Source organism: Triturus cristatus, chromosome 10 (assembly GCF_964204655.1).
Source record: "Triturus cristatus chromosome 10, aTriCri1.1, whole genome shotgun sequence".
NCBI classification, from domain to species: domain Eukaryota; kingdom Metazoa; phylum Chordata; class Amphibia; order Caudata; family Salamandridae; genus Triturus; species Triturus cristatus.
In genome coordinates this window covers 184,119,903-184,144,958 of record NC_140593.1, presented here as the reverse complement: position 1 = coordinate 184,144,958, position 25,056 = coordinate 184,119,903, and the positions used below count along the sequence as shown (strand labels likewise).

Genomic DNA, 25,056 nt, shown 5'->3' with positions numbered 1-25,056 from the left:
TGTGCGTGCTGACAATGTTGGAGATGGAGTCGCAGAACTGTGGTCGTGGTCCGGGCGGTCTGTAAACGTGGGTTCCTCGGAGGGTGTTGTGGGGGTAGGTGTGGATCTGGAAATGCAGGTGTTCGGTGGCGCTGGAGGTGGCTTCGGTGCTGGTCGAGATTCTGAGGGTATTTCTGTGAACTATGGCGATTCCTCCTCCTGGTCTGTTGGTGCGGTCCCTTCGGGTGATCTTGTAGTCATCCGGGATGGCTATGGCAATGTCGGGTGCCGAGGAGGGGTTCATCCATGTCTCCGTCAGGAAGGCGATGTCTGGGGAGGATGAGTTGAGAAGGTTCCAGAGTTCTATGGTGTGCTTGTGGACGGAGCAGGTGTTGAGTAGTATGCATCTGAGATGGTTGCGTCCTGCTCTGGCGGGTAGGGCAGGGCATGCTGGTGTTCGGAGGCTGGTAAAGCTGCAGCTTCAGCAGGAGAAGGGACTTGGGTGAGCTTCGGGGAGGCCTGGGAATAGTTGGATGATCAGCCGGTGTTGAGATCGTGGAGAAAGTTGGTGTTGTAGCGGTGTCGGGCGTTGTGGCTCTCGTGGGGGCCAGGGGGTCTGGCGCTGGGCGCGATCCAGGCGCGGACATGCGCAGACGGGCTTGCCTTAGACATGCCTTTGGCCCGCCAGCGGCGCGCCCGCTGTGCAACCATGCAGCAGCCACCATTATAAAGGGGAGGGCCGAGCAGCTGGGAGGTGGGAGCAGGGCGGTGGAGGAGGAGTCATGGGTCAGCGGCGGCGGGGAAAACAGAAAGGAAACTAACGAGAACACACAAACAATGGCAGGCATAATAAGTAAATAAGCACACAGTTACGGCAGGCACAGTAAAAGAAAATTAAGCACACAAAATAGGCACGAAGCACACAGAACGAGGACCTGAGTCAGGGTGTACTCGAACCCTGCAGCGGGGTGTCAGGCTGTCAGGCTTTGAAGGCGATGCAGGGCAAAACCTAGCTGCCAGGGAGAGTGAGCTCCAAGGACCGAGGTCTGTGGACTCACGCACACTCCCCGCAGCGGCCACCATTATAAAGGGGAGGGCCGAGCAGCTGGGAGGCGGGAGTGGGGCAGTGGGGGAGGAGTCATGGGTCAGCAGCGGCAGGGAAAACAGAAAGGAAACTAACGAGAACACAGACACAGCAGCAGGCACAATAAGTAAATAAGCACACAGTGAGGGCAGTCACAGTAGAAGAAAATTAAGCGCACAAAATTGGCACGAAGCGCACAGAGCGAGAATCTGAGTCAGGGTGTACTCGAAACCTGCAGCGGGGTGTCAGGCTGTCAGGTTTCGGAGGTGACTCAGGGCAAAGCGGAGCTGCCGGGGAGAGTGAGCTCCAAGGACCGAGGTCTGTGGACTCAGGCAAAGATTTTTTCATATTTGAAACTTTAGATTGTGCGAAGACTATTAAGATAAATATTGAATAGCAAAATAGTGCTTACTTGCACCGACCCTGTTCTGCCTCTTTGTTAACGGGGTTATTGACCACCTCAATGGGGTCCCCAATTCGGATGTCCCGAAGCTGGCGGGAAGGAGGGTCCCAGCAATTATGTTTGCTGATGATACCCTCCTTCTCTCCAAGTCACCTATGGGAATCCAGCGTGTTCTGGATGGTTTTGGGGACTTCTGTAGTGAGCATGGATTGGAAATCAACACCACAAAGACCAAATTTATGGCCTTCAATCCGCCACCCAGGTTCCATCGTATTCCTCGTATTGGGGAAAATGTTTTAGACCGAGTGAGCACCTTTGAATACCTTGGCGTTACACTCAACGAGGAATTGGGGTGGGGTCAACATCAGGAGAAAACAAGGTTGAAGCTGGCGCAACATATTGGTGGAATATTAGCAATGGTGGGGAAGAATAGGTCAACCCTTAAACCCATAGGTCCTCCTCTCCATATTTATAGGGTCCAAGCAAGAGGAGCCGTTACCTATGGGAGTGAATTATGGGGTCACAAAATCCTGGACAGCCTGACAAAGGAGGAGAATAGATTCCTCAGGTGTTTAGCAGCTCTTCCTCCGAGTACACCGCTAGTGCCTCTACGACTTGACTTAGGCATTAGACCATTGGAGGAAGAGTTAGCATTTCGTCCTGTGATCTACTGGCGCAGATTGTGGACGGTGCCTGAATTGATTCACTACAGACAGGGTCTCCAGGAAGTTCTTAGCTTCCCAAATTCGGGGAACATTCCCTGGCTCAAATTTATAAGGAATAGTTTGATGAGCCTGGGGCTAGATGCACTATGGAATGATCCTTGTAATGCTTGTCCTAAGCTTTCTAAAAAGGCTCTAACCAAAGTGTATCATGATTCTAAGGCTCCTCTACTTCGACCCTCCAAATCCTTAGGGTCTCTAACAAATCAATTCCTTCTTATGAAGAGCACATACACCTTCGAATTGGCCTTGGATAATGTTTACCCTGTAATAATCAGGAAGCTCTACTTGCAATGGAGGCACGGGTCTTTGCCAATTTGTGCTTTCACTAGCTCCTGGTCCCTGTCGACACCCAGTATTTGCCCGGCATGCAGCGCAAGTGAGGAAACTGAGCTGCATCTTATATTTTTTTGCACAGGCTATACTGAGCCCCGCAGAAAGTGGATCATCCCCATCTGTAGGAACCTGGGCTTCACAAGGTGTCATGAAGCCTTTAGAATTCTCAAGAGCGAAACGGCCGCGCACATTGTGTTTGCAGTGGCAAAATTCTTGGGGGCTTTCTGGCAAAAACGGAAAAAATATTTAAAAATGTCAATCTGATTTATGTATGTAATTAGTATGTATTAGCTGTGTGGATGCATTATTTTTAAAGATTTTATTTATTGTTGTTACATGTTTTATATTGATTTTATGCACTTTTATGGATTTATTCCGAAATAAAGTTTTCTTGAAAGATGAAAGAATAGCAAAATGTCAAATAGGAGAATTTTAGAAACTCCCTTTAGGGGCCGTGAAGTGGTAAATGAACACAGCAGCTAGCGTCATCAGAAATATTGGCTTTAACTGTTATAATATTTTTTTATTTTTGAGTTTTATTTTATCACTTGACACCAAGATTTCATTATTCGTGACGCTCTGCAGTCTAAAACAAGGATTAGGAGAACAGTCTGATAGTTTACAGAGGTTTTTTGGAAATGTTATACAGAGTATAAGACCATTGAAGGGGTAGTTTCATGAACTCGAAGTCATTGTAAATCTCCATTTAGCTGCCACCGTTCAGAGACATTTTTATAAGCAGCTTAACGAGCAATGCCTTAAAGCTTTGACATTTCCATACACATTCTGCATTATGTGTGATTATTCTGACACTGTTGGCCTTTGTGCACTGCACTGCAGATGATTTATATATACCACGTGAATTTTACAATCTGAATATATATAAACTTAAAGAAGAGCTCCATGCTGCTCTGTCAAAATGAGTTAGACAAGATTAACTTAAAGGTTATTTCATATGAGGAAACACTATTATGAAGAACCTTCATTAGTATAGATAGACACTTCTGGGTCCCATGAGAAACAGAGCATATGTTATTTCAAGGACTCCGTTTGTATTATTGTAATGTTATGACCATATACTGAGCAAATGGTGCAAAACAGTGTTACGCAGTTGTTCCCAAGACCATCTGAAATATGAAGTGTCTTTGTCCCAACATAATACTTGTAAGGAATCGGATTATTATTCGGGGTGAATGACTACCCAACTCAACAGATAATCACAACTCTTGCCAAATTAAGCCCTCAAAGTTACAAAATTAACCTGAGCTCAACCCCTGATAGCGATGGCATTGAGCGTACATGTTTAACTTAATGTGTGAAGTATTTATGCAGCATGTAGTACCAAAACAGTAATAAAGTTGAAATGCAAATCAATAAACATCCCAAATGGAATTAAAAACCAAAAATGACAAAAATATACATTTTAAAATTTTAAATAGGAATAGCACGAAAAAGTAAAAAGTGCCAATGATAGTCAATGGTCACGAAAGACCAGGACCCGGGCACAATTTGAGGCTCACCATGATGGAGCATGGTGAGATATACCAACCAGGTTTGTTCTGATCAAAGATTTGGCCTTCTGACTTTGGGCCTGATTTAGATCTTGATGGATGGTGCTACCCACCAAGTATTGAAATGTTCTTCGATCTGGTGGACATTTCAAGCATTGACAAGCACTGTCAAGGCGGTTCCTGCCAATGCATTGCAACTTTGTTGGATGGCTGCATCCCAAAGTGGTATTTTCTTATTGAAAAAAAATAAATGCCCCCTCACCATGGGAGGTTCTCCCACAGCAAGGGGGGTATTACGCACTTTTCAGTGCCCCTTACCACCATGTTATTCCTGGCAGTGACAGGCATTATACAAAGGCTATATATCGGCCCATCTAAATTAGGTGGGCAGACATATAGCCAAATCTCCGATGGCCCTTAATCTGTCAGAAACAACAACAGATTCCCTTTAGACCTAAAGTATTAAATAATGTTGGAACCAACCTATTTCATTGGGACCACTGATATATGGGTCCCTAAAAACTAAGCAACCAAGTCTTTCTGTTATGATAAAAACAATGAAAACAAGTGAACATAGATTTAAAATCTTCCTCAATAATAACACTGAAAAGCCATTAATCACAGCAAAGTGATTAAGTCTGTGAATATATATATATATATATATGTAAATATATATATTTTTTTTACAGCTGTTAAAATTGATTGTTGCACTAAAACAATGAATACACATCACAATTGCATTCTATAAAGAGAACGGATAACGTAAAGTGCTCGAAGAGGTGATTCAGATCTTATACATAAAATAAATATTGCACATAACCTTATACATGAAAAATCCTATCCTTCAAATTGTAATTAAACCTATAAGAATCAATGTCAGAAAAATCACATAGTAAAAAGACTCTTGTTCTTAAAAAGGATAACTTTGGAGCGATCTAAACCAAAAACTGTCGACGCGGCATTTCAGTGAAAAATCTAATTTTCATCACCTTCTTCTGGACTATTGTTAAACATTAAAAAATTATCACTACCAGGCAAAACAAAGGAATCGTCAATTTTGTACGCAAATGGCTTTTCATGCTAAAACATTGCATTTAAAACAAATATACGTTCACTCGAGTTTGCACAAGAAGAAACAATATTTTATTTAATAACCAATTCTTCGAAAAAGGAGATGAATTACCCATGGGGCCAATACTACCGATTTATAAAAAGTCTATGATGTCTAGCTCAGAAATGACAGGATAATACAAGGACTCTCTATAGTATCACACCAGAAATGGAAGGTCCGACAGTGTAATAATATCTTGATTAACCAGAAATGTACCTTTATGGGATTAGACCTTCCTGTCTCGAGCAGTTTGGGAAGCTATATATCATCCATCTCTTGCCTCACGGATCTTAAGATGGAGTAATATCTTATCCACCACTGTGGAGAACTTCCTGTCCAAATATTTAATGATGAGTTGGTTAGGGTCTAGAGAAAAATTTACTTACTTTTGTTAACTAGCAAGGATACAGTTAGTATAAATTATTGCTTTTATATACCAAACATCCTCCCATCAAACTTACTTGAAAATAGATAGATATTATGGACCATACGAGTCGCAATATAGTCCAATTATTTCAATTTAACTGGATCATGACGTAGTCTTGAGTTGGAACTCTGTAGTGCAAAAAACTCAAACCTGTGTTCTTGTCAATCCAACGATAAACCATAAGGACCCAGTCTATTAGATCTAAAGTCCAACATTATATAAGTCACATGTTTCTCTCACCTTATATGGAGATTTTATCTGGACCATGTGAGTCACTCTCCAAAAGATTTTTTCAAGTTTGATTATATCCAATTATTTCAATTAACTGGATTATAACATAGTATTGAGTCAGGACTCTGTGTTTCAAAAAAAGAGGAATAAGAAGATATAAATTGTCTCTTTATAAACTTTTTATGTTATAACTAATAATGAACAAATATAGTATTAATGTCTTTTATGAAAGAAGAGAAAAATATAGATACTATTTTTAAAATCATGTTCTATTGTTGTCCGGTAATTTTATTCTGTTGCAAAAGAGCAGAAATCATTACTATATTTACCCAGAGAAATTAGAGACCGAGAGCTCATGATCTCTTGCTACGTATCTCATGCGACTGCTCGTAGTACATACTTTTTAAATTTCACCCGCTAGAGGACCATCTGACTAAAAATATTAAATGTATGCGATACGCATAAATGGCATGTACGTCCAGATCAATATCTACGGGCAAACAATACTACCCTGAGAGACCCAATATATCTCCCATTTATTCCTTACTGTACGTATAACAAGCCTCTGCATAAAATCCGAGGGCATCAAAAGCCCGTATTCCAAATCGGTGTCTATTTATAGCGCAGTTAGATGATGAAACTTAGTGACGTCACCAGATAGACTAACACTTACATGAATGTGGCGGCTATCTTATACTACAGAATGCACTAATCACTGTATTTATGAAACAGGCAACTTGATATATATATTACAATAGGCGTCAATTCATGACGCCCGTAGATATTGAAAACTAAATACCAACACCAAGTTGACTACCTATGTAAGAAATGAGGAAATAAATATTATTAAATGTAAAGGCAATCTTATAATGTCTGTTGTATTTATAGTTTGTATAAATAACCAATGCAAACCACTCTAAATATTTATAAAAAACAACTTGATATATTTTACTTAAAATGTTGATCTCTGACACTTTAATTTAAGAAAAGTTTACACAAATCGCCATCATATGTAATTGCTTCCACGCTTCCTTACTCCACAACCTTATATAAACAAATTTATAAAAACCTATATGTTTTATTAATAGAACCATTGTTGATTAATAGGTTCTAGAAGAAAAAGATATCATAATAATAATTATAAAACAAATCCACCCTAAGATTTTGCCAGTCCAAAAGAATTATCATGGAGGAAGAACCTAATAGTAATATGTTATTCTAGACTTAAATGAGAATGTAGATGAGAAAACAAGGATACACAGAGAACATACATCAAATCGAGAGGGGTACCATTTACAAATAGAGTTATATTATCCTTTCCCATTCCTCTCTGTTATTTAAGCCCCTTTTGTGGGTATTGAATTTTGACATATAGGATTGTTCTCTTCTTTTCCTTTTAGTTTCCCGGTCGGGCCATCGGAGAAGTATGACCATGGCACAGAAGGCGTACCGTCGACAAACTATGGTCACCCAGGCTCAAAATTGTGCAGGCAGACCATAATGTTGGCAGGGAGGTAACTCCATCACCATAGTGATGGAGTTCTCTCTCCACCAACATTTAAATTGAGCGTAGTCCTTTAAGTTCCAATCCATCACAGGAGAAGGCATCTGAAGCCTGCCAGGACCCCAGGAAGAGACATTTAGGGCCCTAATATGACTGGTAGTGCAGCGCCATTGTTGTGTAGGTCCTATAAATCTATATAGGATCTGCGTGTTTAGACAACAAAACTAAGGGATTGGTGTGCAGACTGATTCCAAACACCCTCAAAGCATACGTTAGTCTGTAGACCAGCTAGCTCACAGTGCCACTATAAGCCCCACAACCTTACCAAGGAGTGAAACGTTTCTGGTAACTATCGAACATGACAACCCTGACCCCTCAGGGGCTTTTCGCTCAGTCACTCGTGTTCACTTGTTCTCTGAGAGATTTACAGAATAAACGGAGGGAACGTTTTCAATACGCATTTATTGAACCAGCATCATTCTAGTATAAAATACATGTGCTGTAACCACCATTAGACAGAAATAGATATATATGATTACAAACACCAACAGAGTAAATAAAAGGTAGAATTCTACCATGGTGCTAAAACAGAGAATATATGCAGGCATATAGATACATGGCAGTAATCATGAGTGCTCCTAAGATGCAAACCCCAACTAAATGTACCTAAGTGTACCTAACATGTATGTTGGTGTATAGCCAAGAATCCCCATAGGAAAGATCCAACCCTATTACCTGATGGGAGAGAATGAAGGACCCCATCTTGGTCTTGAGTTGGACACCCCGCGAGGGATGTCAGACCATAGTGTGCTGGAGTGTCTGCGTTCAGGGACTTAAATGTCTTGTGTCAGCATGAAAGCTTTTCCTCTGGTTTGCCCAGCGAAGATGTGGTACTTACATACCCGAAAAGGTACCCTCAGAGGGTCTACCTACATGTGTCATGGTACTGTGGGCCTGTCGTACAAGGATGATGATAGCGGTGACCTTTATATAGAGTTATTATACAGAAGATGGTAATCCTGCTGTGATACTAAGAATCCTCATGCATAAAAAATGAGGCTAGTTTTTCGAAGAAAACCATACACCATTTATTCTGCACATAACAAGGCAAAAGGTCAGCGCCAGAGCCGTGATGTAGAGCAAGGTAGGACTAATGCAGGTAAAATGTTGTGCAGCTACCTAGGCCTATATTGGGGTACATTGGGGCTCGTAACACCGTGTCCACCCTGCCACCACACTGCCAAAGCCATGGCCACACCACCTGCCAGATTAGGGGTTTCCTCTGGTCTGGCAGGCTTGTTTTTGATGTTCCCACAGTGGTGCCCTGAAAATGGGCAATGCATTAGGAACTGGTGTGCATGCACAACATATGCCCCCCTGTGTGAATCCACAGGGCTTAAGGCACCAGGGTGCCCTGTAGGGCCCCCTTTGTTTCCTCTCCACCACAGTTTCCATGGCAGTGGAAGCGCCATGAAAAGCGTGGTGGAGAGGAAACTTGTAAACAGGACTGGGCAGTGCTTCATTCGCAATTTTCTGCACTCCGCACTTGGAGTTCCAAAAACTTGCGAACGTCAAGTTGGCAGGAGCGAGCAAGGAAAACCACCTCCTAATGAGATTTCTCAGCGCGGGTGGTCAGATTTCTCAATGCGGGCGGTCGCAGACAGTCGCGACAGCCCACATTGAGGAACTTTCTGTTTGCATTGTGAAAGCTGCCCCTCGTGTAGAAAATCTACTTGAGCATCAAGAAAAGAAGCAGCGCCCTCTTGTGCTGTCCATGGTGCCATTCGCGCTGATTTTACAGTGTGGGACAAACACCCAGCGCTGAAAATCAACATGAACGCCATGACCAAACTCTCTCCGCCGCCTGCGGAACTCCGCGTGGCGTGGCAGAGTTTTTTGGTCACTTTTTGGAGTTCTGCATAGCAGAGCTCTGTCAACTCCACCCAGGCCTACATATAATATGCTTGGCGAGACTGTGACGGTCCTGCCAAGCACATTACTGCCTGCTGACTGCCGCATCACCACCAGGGAATGACGGTTCCCTGGCAGATATGGCAGGGCTGTGGTGGTTCATACGATCATATCCTAATAGGGCAGTCGGGAGACTACCACTTCCGTGCCCCTGGTCCAGCGATTACGGGGACCACCAGACTTGTAATCAGGGCCTTAGAGACTTGCAGGGTGTCAGGCAAAGAGCATTAGTAGGGTCCGGTCCGAGTCCAGTTGCTACTGGTCATCTGGGAGTTGCAGGAATGGCCTCTTGTAGCTTGTGGTTTGACTGTATATTGATCAGGAGGTCTGCCTTATGATCCTTGGAGTTCACTTTTGTCCTGGGCAGAAGAGGGAGCAGGTACAGTTATTCAGAGCTCCACTCAGGTCACAGACAGCTGGTCCGTCCTCTTCTGTTCTTTCTCAGGGTTTGGAGGTTTCTGAAGTGTGTGCCTGGAGGTGCCACAATTATGACAGGCATGAGCTAGTGGGTGGGAATGACTCCTGTGCACAACCTAAATAATGAGGTAAAAATTCCTGGGGTCAAACCTACACACTTAGAACATTTTCAAGATGGCAAAAGTATTCAGCCACACTCACCTTGGGCTCTGAGGGCTGGGGGTGTATATGGGAAATGTACTATGTTAAGCCTAGTGTCCTCCCACATCTAACACTAAAATCCAGTGTTAAGCAGCCACTGTACCTACAGTAAACCCACAGACAGAAATACTGTAGGAAAAAGCAGGGTCATCAGGGAGTTTTAGCCAGACTTTATTCATTGGTCTATTCTTGTGTCATTCACATTTGCCAAGGGGGATTGTGTCAGAGCAACTCCGTCATTGGCTGATTCACTACGACCTACAGCATGCTGGTTTTTACCAAGGGGCACATCCACTCACAAGTAGTCCCCTCAAGTACCAGAGATCCCCACTACGTATTGTGGCAAGGTGAAGAGGCAAGGTCAGGCTAGTTTGAATAGAGCTCTTTTGCACATGTCTTTTGCACTTTACAATCTGGTTAGAGGGGTATACATCCACTTTACAACGCTGCCTCACAGGTTGACTTTTAAATGGCCCAAACATTTTTGGGTGAATATGATGGGGCAAGTTCAGGTTATTTTTACAGAACTTGACGATCACACTTTACAAACTGGTGTAAAGGGTACTTTTTTGCACTAACAAATTGCATTTTACTGTTTTAAACAAGAGGCTCATATAAAGATAAATCTGGCTTTAGTAAAATACAGTGAAAGTGCCTAAGAAGTAAGCAATGCTTGCGAGTTTTTATATTTTTAGAAAATATAGACCCAAACTGCGGGATCCTTCAGCAATCGAGTTTATGTTAAGAGAAGGTATTAAATAGTTTTTGTCCCATCTAGTTGAGCAGGTTAGAAATGTCTTTTTATAGACACCTAAATTGTGGGCATCTTAAACTGTTGTTTCTTGTCTGAATGAATTGTTATCACTTTTTACAATTGAATTATTAGACATAGTTCTTTTTAAAACAGTATTGCAATGATTTTTATTAACTAAGCAAAATAAACGTGACTTGACTGGTACCAGGGAGTACTATGGTAATGTGCGCTTTTTTGGGACAAAAAACATTTTTAATTTCAGTCAAAGTTATATATTACACTGATAAGGGCCCATCAGCTCCCCAAACAATACATGTTTGCAAAAAACATAATAAAGCAGAACAAAATAGAAATTGTGGAAAGTCTAATGGACAATGCCAGACATATTGGCTTTGCCAATGTTTGTTCTATTTCTGTTGGGGTATTGGCACAGCCTCTGATTGTTCGAAAGCTCTTCACCTCCTCGTTCTATCATGTTAAAAAAGAAAGTATTCAGCAGTTTTGCAACGACCCTTCAAAATATTCATCTATCAAATGCACTGCTATAGAATCTTGAGGTCTGAGGATCATGGTGTCTCTGTTCTACAGTGCTGACTCATACCATCCCTAAACTTATTCCTTATCAAATTGTTGTATTTCTTCTTCTGGGTTTGTTGCTGTGCTTCTGCGATCCATGCATTCAGCCTTCATTCATCCACTGCCTCTACCACATTAGCTGCACCTTCTACTATACTGCTCCCTGACACCTCACTTTTCCACATACACTTTCCTTGCAATATTTATGCATTCATGCACACACCCATTAATCGAGATACAGTCCATTCACTCTTCCAACTGTCCATCCATACACTCACCCAACCAATCAATAAGCCGGACTTCATGACTGTGCCAATGATTGTTGCAATTGTGATAACCAAACCCAATGTTAATATGTTGAAGGACCGGTCGAGACCGATGTGTCTTACTTAAGGTGTGCGACCCCTTATAGAAGCTTCAGGCTATTCCGCGGAACCAATACACAGCCACAAAAATACGTGGGCTGGTACGCTGAACCACCCCACAGCCACAAAAATATGCGGGCTGGTACGTTGAACCAACCCACAACCACAAAAATACGCGGGCTGGTACACTGAACCAACCCACTGCCACAAAAATATGCGGGCTGGTACGCTGAACCAACCCACAGCCACAAAAATACGCGAGCTGGTACGCTGAACCAACCCACAGCCACAAAAATACGCGGGCTGGTACGCTGAACCAACCCACAGCCACAAAAATACGCGGGCTGGTACACTGAACCAACCCACTGCCACAAAAATATGCGGGCTCTTCATACTCATTGACGTCTCCACCAAAGTACACAAGAAGCTTGCAATCGCCTCCCGGGCGGGTAACAATTGTTCAGTGGGAGTTTTTGCTACTCTAACCTGGCACATGGTGCCATTAGCAAAATAAGGCACTAGAAATAGGTACCAGGCATTAATGATGGTCATCCCTTCATTAATGCCTGCGTACTGTTTTAAACATGTTTTAATCTTAAAAGAGATTGTTTCTTTTTATACCAAATGTGTTTCTAACTATATTTTTGTATTTACTGACGACAATAATGTTTGCTGATAATGATGGTTGCAGTTCCTATTATAAAGCACAATATTTTAAAAAGGCGAAAAACGACAATAATGTTTCATCCACTGGACACAATTTTATGAAACACAAGAAACCCATTTCTAAATCCAATGTAGCCAAATCATGCAGATCGGCAAACTATGTTCTATCATTTTATCATTTGATTATAATTTATGTATAAAAAAACTCAGCTTTATCTGACGATAAATTAATGTGTGTTATGCCTATCATCAATATTATATATTCTTTGTTTGCATGCTGCCGCATAATTAATAGACTTATATCCACATACAGCATATCGCTTCACGATTGCATGAAATATTACTCTTCTAATTATAATGGCCCTTCGGCTTTGCCTTTTCGCCTTCATCCTAAACCCTGTGAAACCTAATTAATGATGTCTTTTTGACCAGGTTTTCTAGGACATTGTGCACACGTCCTCGGCGTAATTGCTCGTAATATCTCAATTTGCCTCGAATTATAACTTCCCTGATAACAAAAAGGTGAACTTTGTCTGTTAAGTGACAGTCGACTAGTGAGGCGGTCCTTATAGACGTTGGTACCCTTTCATGTGAAGAAAAATGTAACTTACTGCATTGAATTTATATAGGATAAATGTGTGCAAATTCGATAGTGAACTGTGTCCAACGAAATTCGTTTTCAGTAAAACAAAAGTGATTTTAGACATATGGTGAACAACTCTGAGGGCTTTAAAGACTTATGAATTCTTTTGTAAAAACAGTATTCAGCATTAAATTATCGCGAATCCAAAAGCATTTAACTCTAGACCATGAAGATTCCTGTCATGGAGAATCCCCACACTCCCGAGAGCATATGTGTAAAATAGTATAGGATAAAATATACATGTACAACGTATTTATGTTCAGAGAGAACAGATCAATAATCACAATGTATTTAGTCTACAATAGGATGAAGGAAAGACGTATGTAAAGTAGAATGATTAATGGATGCACCACTTCCGGATGATAGATGGACTTGAAAAGTACACACCTCTAACTTGAGAGGTGTGTCAATTGATTTTTATTTTAGGGGTTTTATTTAGCGCTAGCTTCATCCAGGGGTATCAGAGCGCTTTACAGAATAAGAGCAAGGCAACAATCAATGGAACAGGTTACATATGAAATGGCAAAGGAAGCGAAAGATCAGCACATATTTTGGAGCAAGACAATAAACTTAAGATCAATGGTTACATACGCTTAAAAATAAGGGAAATGTAACAGAAGGAACAATCAGTACAAAGAATGATTTGTAGGGATATGGGGGATGAAGTTGCTGAAAATGAGGTCCAAACAATTAACAATTTTGGGTACATAAAGTGTTGGCTCGGCAGGACCCAGCGGAAACAGAGCGATGAACAGACACATTACAGAAATTAGGTTAGAACATAAATAAATGGGGTTAGATTCAGGGGCTCCAGTATTTATTGAGGAGATGGGTTTCATGTCTCTTTTAAAGCCTGGGTAGGTAGGGTTGCAGAGAAGGTCCCTCGGGAGGGCTTTCCAGATGCAGGGAGCATTGCCTGAGAAAGAGCGAGTATGGGTAGAGTTCTTTATTAGTAATTGATGAACAGATTATTCGAGAATACTATGCCAACTTCACACAGCGACGCCACGTGCCGTATGGTAATGCTATGCTTTACATTTGCACTTGATGAAGGAATTCTAAGGCGATCTGGACACCCTTATAGAGAATATGTCTTCAGCGTGTGCGTGGAGGTGCAGTAAAGTACTCAGCACTCTTACCTCTTTTCATTGTTCATTACCTTGTTGTATCCATCTTTAGGTCTGGCTACAGCTATCTTTAGTAGCTGTAGGAAAGACATCATGTCTCCACAACAAACAACGTACAAAAAGCCATTTTCAACCACTGGTGACTTTTACACAAAGGTGGTGTGCCAACTAGCTTTACACATCTAACTCGGCTTCAGTCACGTTCTCATACATGGGAGCAGTACACCAGCCGCGGATGATGTGGTTGGGCACGGTCAAATTGCATTTTTTATTTGATCTTGACTTCCAAAAAGGTCGACAAATATCACAAAACATAAAACAATAATTACCACAAAACATAAAACAATAATACAAAAAGGTAAATTTGTAGTAAAACAAATAAAAATGATGATTCTACATTAAAAAACATGATAACAATCTTGGTACAATAATAAAAAGCACTATTTTTGCTTTCTTAAGAAAACATGATCAAACATTGTCGACTTACGACAAAGAAAAAATAACTCAGATCTTGGGGTTTATAATTTCAAAGAGGATAAATAGCTTTGTTCAAATGCTTCCCTACATATCTACATATGGTGCATTTTAGCTGCAAATTTTCATTCCTCAAAGTCCACAAGAAACATCACAGGACATGTTCGTGCAAAAAACATAGCTTTCTACATCCCGTCAGACTGCTCAGCCTTGTGAAATAAAGACTAGACTGCACACCACAGAATTTTCAGGGATATCCCCTCTTGTAAGATTGCCGCAATGAATGTGATGAGGTGAGCACTGCATCACAATAGAGTATTCCATTCATTACTACTGTCCAAGGTTGCTGCATCTCTGAGGGTACCCAATTAAGAGAGTGCTTAACATTTTATACGAAAAATTGTTTTGTGATTTGGTGTCTTGATGTATGTGCCTAGTTCATCTGCAGGAAGGTACTTGAACGTTATGTTCCCATGAGTCTGGGAGTTCTACTTCAGATGTACAATGTTCATGTTGTCTCCCACAACTTCGCAGAGTCTCCAATCGCCCGGTTGTCTTGGTGGTCATCTTAGAATAGAAACGTGTTTCAGTCAAGTGAAGGGTATCTCTTCTTAGACACCACATGATCTACAATAGAGAAAACAATTTTTGTTCTGATTTCAAATATACATCCATCATTGCATTCTTAAAAAAAATCCACCATTGACTACATTTTGTATGAAAATAACCTAGCAAATGCAATTGCTGGAGAATTGTCCAATCGTTTAAGACTATATTTCTAATAGTTTTTGCTTGATGCATGTACTGCAGTAACGCGATATGTGTTAATGCATTTTAGGAGTCTGCACCCTGAAGTGGTGCTTCAACTGACCTTTAAACTTTTTCTTGCTAGTGGACAGGGCAGGTGCTGCCACTCCTGATCTTTTTGCCTACACAAGGAAAAAGGTGCAAGCACAAAATATGTGTGATGCCCCAGAAACTTTGATGTTTGTTACTACATCCAAACATACCACACAGCTGCACTTTTCATTACAACAAAAGATTGTATACACCTAAAACAATGCAGACTTATTGAGTTTGCCAAAGCTTATTTCTAGTCCTAACAATATGATTGTAAGTTTTCTAAAAAATTAAGATGGCATTCACAGTGTGCTCTTATTGAGCACCAGATAAGTTCTGTATGTACGTTGTGAAGCAGACTCTTTTCAAACATTTTGATTTTGACTTTGAAACTCTGCAGGTTATGTAATCCACTCAGCTCCACCTGAAAATAGATCTCCTGAAAAAGACATTTTATTAAATTAATTAGAATAGCCTCAGCATTTTTTGGATAATTAAGATGCTGTGGAATTCATTAAAGAGATAATGTGAAGGGTATATACACACAATTTATTAGTATATGGACAATATCCAAGCCACTTCAAGGATTATTACTGCTCTAGGTGCTGTGAGATGCATTGTGCACTTCGTCTCATAACTGAGCAACCTTTGATGCTTATATGGAATGTTTAGTTCATAGATATTGAGACCTAGGGGACCAGTGATACCATCTGACATGTCCTTGCACTGGAACAGACTCCGCCTCTTGTTCATTAACTATTCCAATGTCCAGAAGCATTCATCAAAGTTCCTTGTTAAAGAGAATCCTAGGCTGAAATCTGCGAATGTGCTTCCAATCTCAGCCGCTTAGCCCCACCTTTCATCTGTGTATTTGCTGTTATATTGGGCAGTTAATATCACATGCTACAGGGAGGAAAGTACTCACAGAGTAAGGTGAGCTATCCAACCCCTCTGGGTTTCTTTTATTCTGTAATTGTCACTGATGGTAAATCTAATGAGAGTGCTTCACATTATCCTTTTGATTTTGACAAGCAGAACACAAGGCTTCATCTGATGAGGAGCTGTACCAAAATTCCCAAACAAAGGGCAGTGCCTTTTTGGCTACTCAAGAACTGGAATAGCTCCTGGGGAACCACCTCAGAGACCTTATAATAGTTTTAGCTCTGTCTGGTTGTTGGCTGTAAAATGCAATCAGCCCAGAGCTCTGCCTCTCCATGCTTGCTTTTTATAATTTGAATACCCACACTCTTTTGTTGCTTGCGTACAAAACCCAAGATTCTGATTTGACTTGCTACACACTCAGTAACCATAGCTGAGCATGTCTAATGGAGAGCCTTGTAATCCATGAGATCACATGGACAAGTAACATACAATGTAACACTAAACCTTAGCAATGTATGCATATAACAGTGTGAGGAGCAGGCATATGAATAATAATGTTGTATGTATATGTGTCCTGTAATATCAAGCACGTTAATACAATACTTATTCAGGTCTTGCTATAGACATCTCTAGCTGCTATCAACTATTTGAAAACTACAATAGATAAAACAGAGAGAGAGAGAGAGAAAGGGGGGATTTGGAGTCTTTCCCTTGATCTTTAATGTGTTTCCCATGTTTTTCTATTGCTGTCATTGGCTATTCATGAAACACCCTATGCTGTTGATTGGTTGATCCCATTGTTCCATTTATTTTCCCATTAAATGTGGATGTTGGGTTCAAGTAATGCTTGTGATAGACTAAAGTTGTGGCATGACATGTAGCTTCTAGCTGAAAGCCTATGTATTGATGTAAATACATGACAGCACTTATGTTTTCCTAAAGATGCAATAGAAGTACTGTCCTTTATTCAAAAATATATACTACTCAATAGTTTGCTGTGTATGCCTTTTAAGTTCACCACTTACAATGCAAAGTACGTTTCTAGCTTGTTTTCATAACACTCTTCTTTGCTTAGCACTGTTAATGCTCTATTCACCAAAGGCTTCCAACTTCCATTTCTTTTTAGCCCAAAATGATTTTTCATTATGGGATTTCTTTCTAGAATACAAGGGACTAACAAATACAAAATTATAAAATGACTCAACTGTTATCAAAGACTACTCCTAACAAGAATTCTGACCCATTGACTTTTCCAATACTTGTTAGCCTTTGCGTCTCTGAAAATATATTCCTGACCAAACCAAATGACTACTAATTTATTTGCAAACTAAGGTAAAATGTGGCTTCTTTCATAAGTTTCATACATGTACAGGGCTCCTTGTGATACAGCACTGTAAGCATACATTTGAAACTAGAAGGAGTCTACCCCATGCTATGCAATGTACAGGAGGCCTAACTCTTCAGCTTTTAAGACTTGCTTAAGACTAGAGGTCAACTGCACACCTTAGCCAATTATCTAGAGGATAATGGACACACTCAAACTTTTCTCAATGGCACATTTCTACACTTTCAATTGAATTACACCAGACAATGCTTTTGACCGGTTATCATGACCTTCTCGCTAATGTTCCATGCTGCTGAGCACTAAGGCTTTAGCATCTAGCTACCTTCTAACTTTCAGTCTCATGGATGTCCATGCCTTGATGCCATCTAATTCCATCTGATCCTTTTGGATAGAGTGCAGTGCCTTAGAGTGCGTTAATATTGAGGAAAGTGCTGTAAAGTGCATTGGTCTAGAGTGCAGGGCATAGAGTGATGTAGAGTAGAGTGTTGCAGAGTAGAATGGTGCAGTGTAGAGTAGAGTGGAGTGGAGCAGCTTAGATTGCAGTGGTATGGAGTGGAATGGCGTAGAGTGGAATGTGCAGGGTGGAATGGCGCAGGGTGGAGTAGAGCTGCATTGAGTGCAGTGGCATAGAGTAGATTTTTCCAGAGTAGAGTAAAGTGGTGCAGGGTAAAGTGGAGTGGTACAGGACGGAGTGCAGAGATGTAAAGTAGAGTGGCATAGACTGTAGTGGCATAGAGTCGCTTAAAGTGCAGTGGCATCGGGGCTGTGGTGCAGAGTACATTAGAGTGGCATACAGTGTAGTGGCATATAGTGCATTGGCATAGAGATGAGTGGTGCAGAGTAGAGTGTAGGGCCATAGAGTGCAGTGGTGAAGATTAGCATAGATTTAAGAGGCTGAGAGGGCAGTCTTGCAGAGTAGAGTGTCTTAGAGCACAAGGGTATAGTGTGCATTGGCATAGAGTGCAGTGGCATAGAGTAGTGTGTTGCAGAGTGAAGTGCTGTAGTGAGCAGTGGCATATATTGGTGCAGAGTAGAATAAAGTTAATAATAATACTGAACAATAGGGCAACCCATTCAACCCCAAGGAATTGGGTATAGTATATGAACACAATAATAATCCTTGAGGATTTTTTCACTACTATTAATTACTTGGACAGTCACCGTGGTGAACTTGATTTATCAGAAAACTCAGATATAAACAACAGAATACAAACAAGACATAGTTCGTTACTTTTGTATTGTTTTTTATCTGAAATTAATTTTTTTAGAATATTTCCTTGATTTCATGCACAAACGTGCGTAATCTGCAAAACAAATTTGAACATTGGCAACACAAACTACTGTTTAAATGAGAAACCTCAGCAGTAGTGATTGACACTTTTCTTCTTAGATATGTACCATCCACAGTTGGTCATATAACACAAACCATTAGTTTAGATAATAATGCGTATAAACATTAAATGGCTTTTCCTTGTATCAAAACAGTGTCAGAGCGTCGACGTTTCGGTCTCCTTATCTGCAAGATTATTCCTCGAGACCGTTGCTCGGACTTGTGTTGGCGAGTTGAACCAGAGAAGTTGACCTGGTGTGTAACGAAAGTACAGAAACACAGATGTAAGCGGCTGCTTCTTATGTTTCTATGAAATACGAGACAGGAGAACGAGATTGAGAATTAGAATAAGGAAATACATGGTGCAACTTTTGTCCTGATGATGGTCTCGAGGAATAATCTTGCAGATAAGGAGACCGAAACGTCGACGCTCTGACACTGTCTTGATACAAGGAAAAGCCATTTAATGTTTATACGCATTATTATCTAAACTAATGGTTTGTGTTATATGACCAACTGTGGATGGTACATATCTAAGAAGAAAAGTGTCAATCACTACTGCTGAGGTTTCTCATTTAAACAGTAGTTTGTGTTGCCAATGTTCAAATTTGTTTTGTAGATTACGCACGTTTGTGCATGAAATCAAGGAAATATTCTAAAAAAATTAATTTCAGATAAAAAACAATACAAAAGTAATGAACTATGTCTTGTTTGTATTCTGTTGTTTATATCTGAGTTTTCTGATAAATCAAGTTCACCACGGTGACTGTCCAAGTAATTAATAGTAGTGAAAAAATCCTCAAGGATTATTATTGAGTAGAATAAAGTGGCATAGAGTGGGATAGAGTGGCGTAGCCTGCAGTGGCGTAGAGTTCAGTGGTTGAGGGTGAAGTCTTGCAGAGTAGAGTGCCTTAGGGTGCAGTGGTGTATACTGCATTGGAGTAGAGTGCATTGGCATAGACTGCAGTGGGGTAGAGTGTTGCAAAGTAGATTGCTACAGAGAGCAGTGGCATAAAGTACAGTGGTGCAGAGTAGAATGAAGTGGAGTACAGTGCAGTTACAGAGAGTGCAATTGTGTAGAGTGGCATAGCGTGCAGTGGCGCAGAGTGTTGCAGAGTAGAGTATAGGGTTGTGGAGTGCAGTGCAGAGTATTTGGTGTAGAGTGCAGTGGCATAGAGTGCATTGGTATTGAGTAAAGTGGTGTAGAGAAATTTGGGTAGAGCACAGTGGTTTAGAATAGAGTGGCGTAGAGCACACTGGCGTAGAGTAGAGTGGTGTAGAGTAGCGCATCATTGAGTAGAGTGGCATAGGGTGCAGTGGTGTAGAGTAGATTTTTCAGAGTGGAGTGGTGCAGATCAGAGTGGAGTGGTGCAGGGTCAAGTGGAGTGGCAAAGAGTAGTGGAGTTGAGTGCACTGGCATAGAGTGAAGTGGTGTAAAGTGTAGTGGAGTGACCTAGACTAGAGTTCTGTAGAGTGCAGTGGTGAAGAGTGCATCGTGTGGTAGCGCACTGCCATCACAGAAAACACATCTTCAATTGAAATGATCATTACATTTGCAAAGACATATGGTTAGGAAATGTCATCACCTAGTGTATTGATTCATTTTAATGGCATTAAAATAGTTGTTTCCCCACACTTCAGGATTAGCCCCAGTAACCAGCATGACTGTCACATAAATGTTCTCACTTTGAAGTCAGAGAAAGCAACTTAAACACCAAACTCCCTCAGAAGACAGAGCCCGACATTTGATCTCCGTCTGTGAAAGCACAGCAAATGAGACAAGATAAGAAGAACAAGATTTAAAGGCCTGTTTCTGGAAAGGGAACACTCAGTCGGATATTGTAAATAATGTTTGGGCATAGGAAGGGAGGAGCTCAAGCTGGACAGCCTCAAACAAATAAAGCCAGCAAATAGAAAGCAAAAAAATGTGAGTTGCAAACCAAAAATCCAATGGTGATTAAGGGGCGGAATGCATTCCCATGGAAGTTTTCCAAACGTCTCCAAAATATCCTTTTACAGTCAATTATGCTGTCTGGTAGGCTTTGACTTAAAAATGAAGTAAGTAAACTTGCATAATGCTTCCTTTAATTTTAAGAATTTGAGTTGTGATGTCATCTCTTGTATTTAATAGGGATAAGTCATGGACCACTAACAAATTAATATGTCCTTATCCCATTGACCTCCCTTAGTAGTTATTACCTGAATCCCAAAATGCAGTAAATCTCACATATTTTCCGTTTCCAGGTGGTGCTGGATGGTACCTGTTACCATTGCATCACTTATTTTATATGAATGACAAATATCTGTAGAATGGTGTTAATTTTACATTAGGCCGCATGCATCGTCAACTGAGGTTTTAAACAAGCTGAATATTAGAGTTTGTTCTTTGCAGTACCCGACTTTGTTGCAATTTTTACAGAGCAATAAAATAATATTTAAATGAAGAGACATATTGTGTTTGTCCACATGCTAACATTTGTCCTTCACTTCCACAGCTTCTGCCAACAAGATCAGTTGCCAATTACTTTCCAGTCCTGTGTGGTTGCAAAGGAATGCCAAGTGGTGGAATGGTCAGAGTGGAGCCCTTGTTCAAGGACGTGCTCCACGTCATTTCCTGTTGGGAATCGCACAAGAACGCGGACCGTCACGCAACTTCCCATTGGTAGTGAAAATGAATGCCCAGAACTGGAGGAAACCGAACAGTGCACCCCAGCTGTAGAAGGCGTCCCAGCTTGTGCTGTGTATGTATGCATTGTGTTCTATTGCAGTCTCCAACACCTTTTCTCTTCAGTGAACTAGGCATAATCTGTGGTCCTGCATATGTAAATTAGAAGAGAGAATCTTAATTTCCCCCCTGCATGGGCATCTGCAACGAGAATGAGTACTGCTGTTTTTACAACTCACACGTTTAAGCTAAAGAAATACCAGGCTTATAATTTTAAGGCCGTGCATGTTATACCATGCTGAATCACCCTTATGCGTCGCTGCTTTGTGCCTGTTGGACCTTATAGCTCCAACTACTTCCACACTGCTTCCGTTTTCAGGAATGAGTAAAGTCATTCCTCGCTGCTACTTCCTATTCCACCCGGGCTCCACAGCTGAAACAAAACAGCATTAACCGATATATTTAGGAGCACTGTTCCGTTTTTTAATTAAAATAATTATAATAACTATGCATATAAAGGCTGTAACTCTGTGCCAGATTAGTTTACACCCGTATTATATATATTTTTCAGCGTGCAGCCCCATTCCTTTTCTCAAATGGAGATACCCGAACAAAATTATTCTTGAAGCTTCCTGTTTTCCCCTAAAGTTTATCAAGTTTTCTAGGAATAGTGTAATACCCTTCACTGTTTCCATTTCAAACGTTTATAGGGTCATTGTCTTTCTCATTTACTACAACTGTGCCCTCATACAGACACCTCTATGTAAGTGATGTGGTGTACCACAAGATATCACATTCTTTGCTTTCAGGCCTGTGGGTTTCCCCCTCCAAATAATTTGTAATGCAGAATGTTGATATGCAGTAACGTAGTATAGGCTTTGTATGAAATACCATCAACCCTACTAGTTTCTCCAACTGCATATCTGTTTAGACCAACCAATGACATACCTCGTGGGGGTAGGCCATCATTTATCTTAAGGAAAAGGTTTCTCTCAGTGTTAGCTCAGTGACAGCTTTCATTAACTAAACTGAACAAACTGGGTCCATGCCTGAGTTCCCTAAAAATACCAAACCTCATTTCCCTTGACCGAGGACAGGATGAAGCCTCCTCGCACACTCATAGGTTCTGAGGGTCCCTACGTCATCTTCAGCTCTATCCCAGGACTTTCTATTACGAATGCATGGGAGCTTGATACTTAGGTGTTGATGTATTTTCCAAATGCACCTCACACATCTTTGAGAGAGCAGTATGGGGTCCTTGAAAGAGCTTTTTGAGTCTTGACCCTGCATCAGGCGGCCATATAAAAAGGGGCATAACACCTTCATTCCCTCTTTCTGGCATTTCTGCTATCCACTGCCAGTTATCAGTCTACAAAGGAGCTCATTGAGAGAGTCATGCATATCCGGATCATGAGAAATTATCTAGAAACCTAGGCTTCTAGGATGTACCTCTAACCATTGATGATTCACTGCATCAGAGTTGACAAAACTGGTTCAAGTCTGAGACAGGGCCCTCTCCCAACCTAACCATGAACGGGGTCTCATGCAGCGCCTGAGGACAGGGTCTGAGCTAGACTTCATACCTGAGACAAAGCCTGCTCAGACAAAAATATTTCAACAAGACGCACTGCCTCCTCAGGCTCTCGAATCTTTCCCCAGATTGGTCCTCATTCTAGCTCTCACTGACACCTTTTTCTCTTCAGAGAAACATGGCTTAACCAGCCTCAACTCTGCCTATTTTGAGCCACTGGTTGCCGGCCGGGTGCACAAACACTCACTTTTGAGGATCAGCACTTTTGTTTCCTCTTCAAACATCTCCCGAGAGCAAGAGAAAAAAAAGACACAAAGAGAAAAAAAGGAGCAGAGAAAGATGGACATCCGTCACAATAGGAGAAAGCAGGAGTCTGCAAAAGTGAGAAGAAAGGGGGAGGGTCTGTCTGGTAGATGATTAAAGACGCATGAGGTGGAATATACACTACGCAGCCTTGGTGTGAAGCGTGCCAGCGCCAGACACTGGCTTCTTAGCAGAGCTTTCAGCACTGGCACTTATTCTTGTACACATTAAGCACTTAGTCTCAACATTGTGTGGTGACATCACATGCAGTGGCCTGAGGGTCATAAGGCCAGCTACTTTACACTGAATCACCACACTAGATCATATTCATAAACAATCACTCCTCCCCCCCAAATGATAACAAAGCATCCAAGGAACAATCCCTCTGTCTCCTAAAGAAAGAAACACATAGTATTTTTCCCTGTTACCAAAGGGTCCATACTTTTTACAACTCCTGAGACTCTTACACAAATCCATGAGAAACCCTTGATCACGGCTGCCCTAGCATTCAGAAAGTGGAGTCTACAGAAGTAAGGGGCATATTTACAAGGAAGTGGCAGAGCGCGGCATTAGCCTCCTTGGCTTAACGCAGCGCTCTGCCACTTCTGAAACGCAGGGCTGCACTGTATTTACAAGAATACGGTGCAGCCTTGCCTTTCCCCTGCACTGTCGCTAATCTAGCTGCCTAGCGCCAATGCAGGCACCCTTGCACCATAGTGCAAGGGTGCCTGCGTTGAGAGAAATGATTGTTTATGTGCAGGAAGGTGTTGTTTCCTGCACATAAATAATCCTAAATGGCATTTGGAAACTTCTATGTGTGCTGCTTAATGCATCACACATAGAAGTTGCAAAATGTAATTTTTTTAAATGACTGTTTATGTGCAGGAAGGGACAGCTTCCTGCACATAAACAATCATTCACAGTGATTTGCTATTTCTATATGTGCTGCACACATGGAAACAGCAAAAACAAGGAGAAATTAAATAATTCTCATCGTTGCGCCTGGGTAAGACCAGGTTTTCCCTGGTCTTAATTTTGGCACTGAACCATATTTACGCCACCTTTGTAAATATCGAACAGCATCAAAATCAATGGGTGTTGCGGGTGGAACACGAACCACAACACCCATTGTCCGCCCCTTTCATGCTAAGTATAGTGTGAAAGTGTGCCTTATTCACAAGGCAGCATTAAATAAGGCAATGCCCCTATAACCACCAAAATGTCGAGAAAAGTGACGTTGTGGTGGCATTAGTGCCAGTGGCTCATACATGCGCCCCTAAGTTTCTATGGGCATGCGAAACCATATTTGTGTTAGTAGCTAAGGACAATGTGTAGTTTCTAGCCAATTTTTGACCACATAGGAAAGAAATGAAAACTTCCCTATTCAAAAAGACGGCCAGCAGTATCTACTGGTGCAAGCTTTCATCTGCCTGTGGAATAGGGAAAATCCCCTCAGAGGCTGTATTTACGGTATCTGCAGAAAAATATCTATTTCCCAAGGCTTCCCTATCCAGAGGAGTCCGTTGCATGTCTGATGCCACCTCAGGTGCAGCGTGAGCAGATTGTGGTACAGAAAAGGTTCAGAAACTGTGGCATTTATAGGTTCGAGAGAAGCAGCACACCATCTTTCGATGACTGTTTACCTTCTGTAAATAAGC

General features: G+C 41.3%; 1 protein-coding gene across 1 annotated transcript in view; it reads left to right on the top strand.

Moving 5' to 3' along the window:
- The window catches only part of THSD7A (thrombospondin type 1 domain containing 7A), a 982,498-nt gene that overhangs the window by 475,570 nt on the left and 481,872 nt on the right, over positions 1-25,056 (top strand). The window contains exon 3 of the mRNA XM_085630781.1: positions 21,395-21,640. Coding sequence (XP_085486907.1) covers positions 21,395-21,640 — 246 coding nt within the window. The remainder of the gene's footprint in view (positions 1-21,394; positions 21,641-25,056) is intronic.